Source organism: Prinia subflava, chromosome 3 (assembly GCF_021018805.1).
Source record: "Prinia subflava isolate CZ2003 ecotype Zambia chromosome 3, Cam_Psub_1.2, whole genome shotgun sequence".
NCBI classification, from domain to species: domain Eukaryota; kingdom Metazoa; phylum Chordata; class Aves; order Passeriformes; family Cisticolidae; genus Prinia; species Prinia subflava.
In genome coordinates, this window is record NC_086249.1 from 18579698 (window position 1) to 18585069 (window position 5372).

The 5372-nt window shown below is 46.8% G+C and overlaps 1 protein-coding gene across 1 annotated transcript; it reads right to left on the reverse strand.

The window, feature by feature from the left end:
- Positions 1-1100: 1100 nt before the first annotated feature.
- On the reverse strand, positions 1101-2685 carry LOC134548932 (epidermal differentiation-specific protein-like). Its single transcript, XM_063394178.1, has 2 exons — positions 2607-2685; positions 1101-2100 (listed from the first exon to the last, which is right to left on the reverse strand). The coding sequence occupies exon 2, from the start codon at positions 2045-2047 to the stop codon at positions 1517-1519; it is 531 nt and encodes a 176-aa protein (XP_063250248.1). The 5' UTR covers positions 2048-2100; positions 2607-2685; the 3' UTR covers positions 1101-1516.
- Between the last annotated feature and the right edge of the window lie 2687 nt (positions 2686-5372).

A 5372-nucleotide genomic window follows, 5' to 3' on the forward strand; every position in this document is an offset into this window, starting at 1 on the left:
GTGTATAGACTCCTAGAAAAATTTAGGCTGAAAAGAACCTGCAGAGTTTTTACTTCAGGCTGCTGCTCATGGCAGGACAGAGAATGGGGAGATTATCCCATGCTGGTTATGGAGCCGGGGGAGAGAAAGCCGTGTGGAACAGGAAGATTTGTTAGTGTACTGCTGTGAAAATATTTCCTGCAGGGGGCTGAGAGGACAGGGAGCATTTGGAAATTGGCCACAGCTGTGTTGGTGGGTGGGCGTAGGAGAAGAGAGTCTCACCACAGGTGTAACATCCTCAGCTGGGCATGGCAGCCACAGACAGACAGGCAGAAGTGTTCTCAGGGGCCATGCAGAGGGACCTTGGCAAGCTTCAGCACTGGCAGCATGTGAACCTGGTGAGGTGCAAAAAGGCCAAGTGCAGCTCCTGTGTGACCAGCCCAGCCACCAGTGCAAGGAAATGGTGCCAAACAGGAGGTCAGCACAGAGGGAGACAAACCCTGCAGTGCAGAGCTGCCCTGGGACAGCTGTGACAATGCACAGCTCAGGGCGTGCAGCTGTCATTGGGCAGGGATGGAGCAGGGCTGAGACTCTGCTCGTCTGGGTAAATTTGTGCATGGCTAACCAGTTCCTGAAATACCTCGTCATTCTTCATCCCTTGTCAAGATACTACAGGTTTGAAAAACAAAATGGGTTTTACCTTTAGGATTAAAGAATTCAAATTAGTGGAAACATTCTGTTTATTATGTGATTAAGGGTAGTAGAAGGCTATACCATCACTACCATCACTGCCTTGAGATACAACTGAGCATGTGATAGCTAGATACAATCTGCAGTGAGAGTTTGGCCTGGATCAGCAACAATCTACACACTCACCAAGACTTTTTGAGTCAAGCCTGAACCCACTGTTACTGACCAGTGAAACCAGAAGGAGACACAATTCTCCAGGAGACATGCAGGAAAGATACTTGCTAGTGACTGCATGGACTGCATGGACCATTCTCTGGATACACAGAGACATCTCACCATGAAAGAGCAATAATTATCTACAACGAAGATGCATGAAACAGACTTACTGCTGATTGCAAAAGATTCTTTAATGGTGCCAAATGGATTACAGATAATGGCAGAGGCCACAGTACCACAAGGGCGTTGCAAAGCAAATCACAAAGGAAATGGTGCTGGTTCTGTACTAACGTCTTCTGTTTCACTTAGCAACAGAAATAACATGCAATGCTTCTACATTCCATAGCCCAGGACTCTGGAATGCCACCTAAGGGTACAATACACACATCTGGCCTGTCTCTTAGCTTGGACACTCTTTCTTACGGTACAGCATGATTCTTGCATTTGTGGGGTGAGAGAAAAGTCCAAGGCAGGATAGCGAAGCACAGATCTGCCGTGCAGCACAGCAGAGAGCTCTCACATTCCATAGTCCTGTGACACTTGTGGGAAAGGCAGCACAGGCAGAGGTGGAGATTAGGTCTCAAATTTCTTGCTGGGGCTGCATCTTTTCTCAGGGCTGCAGATTTGCATTCTAACAGCCACAGCCAGGGCGAAGGGGACGCAGGAAGGAAAGCTTGTCGTTGAAATTGATTGCATTGTAATTTGGAAGGTGTTCATGCTCTCGAGCAACGTATTGAATTCCACTTCCATCACTGTGCTCACACAGCAGCCAGGCACCTCTCTGGACTTTGTGGGAAGACATGATGTCATTGTGGTGTCCCGCAGCCAGGTTGGTTGCTTCTCTTATTACTCTGCTCTTCCCTCGATAATCAACATGTTCATAGAGAGTGATCTGGGGGTTGTGCAAATCTTCAGTGATCACCCGCAGAGAGCTGATCCTGTCATTCATATCGTTACCAACGTAGTTATGTTCTCCCTCCTCAAGTACCAGAAGTCGGCCTCCATAGTTCTCATGCTCATAAGCCACCCACGGCTGGCCAATTACTTTCACTGAGGAGACAACATCGTTCCAATCTGCATCTTTTAGATCGTAAATGTTAGTGGTGAATTCTCGGGACAAACCCTGGAAGTTGGCATGCTCATAAATGATGATTTTTCCCATCTCAGTAGGACTTGTGGAGTTTGAATTTCTTCCTCTAGCAGTTGGATGACAGCCTGCACAAAAACCAGAAAAAAGCAAAGCTCATAAGAAAACTGTATGCTCCAGACACAAAATGATGGGAAGCATGGTGGAGAAAAGGAAAAGCAGAACACTTTTGGAAGAGGAAAAACATAGCAGCAGCTGGAAAGGAGTGAGGGCATGACACGGAAATTTCAGTTTTGAGGGAAAACAAAACAAGATACATACAGTTTGAGTTAGATGTGTGTGTTGGTTTAGGTATATACCCAAGATTAAGTTGTAAAATACTCTCACATTCAGCCCTCACAATTGTGTGTCACTGGCCCCCTCCACCCTCTCCCTTGCTAAGCTTTGTTTGTCCTGCAGCAGCCATCTCCTCCTCCCCTAAAGATGGGTTCAGGCTCTGCACATGCACACAGCAGACCCTCATGCCTGTGCTCAGCTCTCACCCCAACACTAAAGCCTCCTTCCCTTCCCCTGCATTTCCCAGCAGCTGCCCAAGAAACCCTTCCAGTTCTCCTGCACAAAGTGTGCCTCTTACCTTGGTGTCAGCTGCAGGGCTGGGAAGAGCTGAGGGCAATTCCTCCAGTGCAAGGGCTGCTGTCTATGAAGGACATCTCACCTGCCTCCATTTATACTTGCACAGAAGTGAAAGTGAAAACCACAAAATTCCAAGGAACTAGGAGTGGTCAATATCATGCTCAAGGATCAAAAATTGTTTCATATTCTATTTTGGTTCTGATGTCCTACAACCAGACATCACATTCTCTGCTTCCAAAGTCTATTAAAGTATGAATGACTTGATAACCTTAGAACTTGGGTTCATGTTTATCCTTCTTCAGAAGCCATCTGAACCACAGTAATTGGAACACATTAACTGGAACAACCCCAGCTCATTTGGCTGCTCCTCGTCAGACCTGTGCTCCAGATCCTTGAACTGCTCATTTCCCTGCTCTGGACTCACTCCAGCCCCTCCGTGTCTTTTTTGCAGTGAAGGACCCAGGACTGGGCGCAGCACTCGAGGTGTGGCCTCACCAGTGATGAGCACAGGGGGACAATCCCTGCCCTGCTCCTGCTGGCCACACCATTGCTGATCCAGGCCTGGTGCCCTTGGCCTTTCTGCCCACCTGGGCACAGCTGGCTCATGTTCAGCTGCTGTCTACCATGCGTGGGGCTTTTGTGGCCCAGGGCAGGACCCAGCCCTCGGCCTTGTTGAACTCACACTGTTGGCCTCAGCCCATTGATCCCTCTGCAGAACCTTCTTACCCTCCAGCACACAACACTCACACCCAAGCTGGTGTTGCCGACAAACTAACTAAGGGGGAAGATCCAAGGATGGGGCACCCACATCTGCTCTAGACAACATTTTCCAGTGCCTCACCACCCTCACAGTGAAGAATTTCTTCCTAATGTCTAGGCTAAACCTACACTCTTACACCTTGAAAGGCCATGGTAAAAAGTCTCTCTCTCTCTCTCCCTTTCTTATAAGCCCCTTTATATTTTGAAACGCTGCAATAAGATGTCTCAGAAGCATTGTCTTCTCTTGGCTGAACAACTCCAAGTCTCTCTGCTTTTCCTTGTAGGAAGTTCTCCAGCCCTCTGACCATTTTCATGACCCATTTCTAGACCTGCTGTAACATGTCTGTGTCTCTCTTGTTCAGGAAACTCCACAGTTGCATGCAGTACTGCAGGTAGAGTCTCACCACAGCAGATCAGCAGGGATGAATCGTCTCCCTCATCCTGCAAACTACACTCTGTGCAGCCCAGGATACAGTGGTGCTTTCTAGGTGGCAAGCGTCAGGTCATGTCCAGTTTTTCATCCACCCGCATTCTCAGTTCCTTCTCCACAGGGCTGCCCTCCTCCCATTCATTCTTCAGCCGACACTGCTCCTGCTGGTTGCTCTGACATCCAGCTGCAGGGTCTTGCACTCGGCCTTGCTGAAATTCATGGGGTTCACATCGGGCCATTTCGCAAGCTTCTTGACATCCTCCTTAACAGTCCCTTCTTTCCGGCATAACAAAGCACCATTCATCTTGGTGTCATCTGCAGAATTGCTGAGGGTGCACCTGAAGCTGTGTCTGTGACATCAAGGATGATATTCAATAGCACCAGTGGCAGTACAGACCCTTGAGGGTCACCATTTGTCCATGGTTTCCATTGATCCGATAAGGTTTATCACTGTGTGCACAGCACAGGCGTTTAGGTGCCAGCAGCACAGCACTACTACTGCTGGAGATGGTACTTCCTCAAGGGAGATCTATAAAGATTTCTTATCTTGCATCAGAGTACTCATCTACTCAACCATTAACTTGCCCAGTCAGGGTGACTCAGCAAGGAGGTGTGTTAATAATTAAGTAACTCAAACTGCTTCCTGCTTGTTGTCTCCTTCTGTATTTGTATTTGTATTTGTGTTTGTAGTTGTGTTTGTAGTTGTAGCTGTAGGCACATGAAAGACAGGGAAGTGATTTGAGACACAGCTTCAGCAAAGTCCAGTCCAAATATCCTGCTGGCCTTCTAAGATGGAGTGACTACTTCAGTGGAAAAGGGAAGGGCTGCAGATGTCATCCACCTGGATTTCTGCAAGGCCTTTGACATGGTCCCCCACAACTTCCTTCTTCCTAAATTGGAAACATAGATTTGATGGAGAGACAATTCAGTGGACTGGGTTTTGGGACCATGTAAATGACAAAAACCAGTTTGCTGCGAGGAGGGGATTTCCTTATAGGAACATCCAGCTGCACACATTTCACTGTGTCACATTTATTTTCCTGATGACCTCTACAGATCTCTGAAGGAAAGTCTCCCATTACTGCTTTTGTCAGCAACATGCTTTGCATTTTTTGAGATTTGATTTACAAGGATGGAGATTCTCATTTAAGCTTTGTCGTAGTATTGCTCTAACAGAGTCAATAAGGCACTGCCAAGAAAACACAGCAGTGTAAGGGGGAGGAATACTCTGTCAAAGAAAATCAAGAAAAAATTAAAGGAAGCATCAGCAACTGAATTGAAAGTGGGGGAGCTCTGTTGTTGAGTAAACAGAACATGTGTTTGAAGATGCATATGGGGAAAAAAAAATAAGTTGCTTCAGCACTGCTTCCCACAATGGCTTTTCAGTGTTGGATACATTAAAAGATGCTGTAAATCATGCTTGAGAATTCAAACACCAGATGAAATGAGTGGGGAAGAAAGCCACAATAAAAACTTGCTTGCTTGCAGACAGCAACTTTGAGAAATCTGTATTTGGAAAAGAGCTTGGGTTTCCCCAGTGAATGTTAAATCATCTAGCCAAAAAAACATAGATTAAGG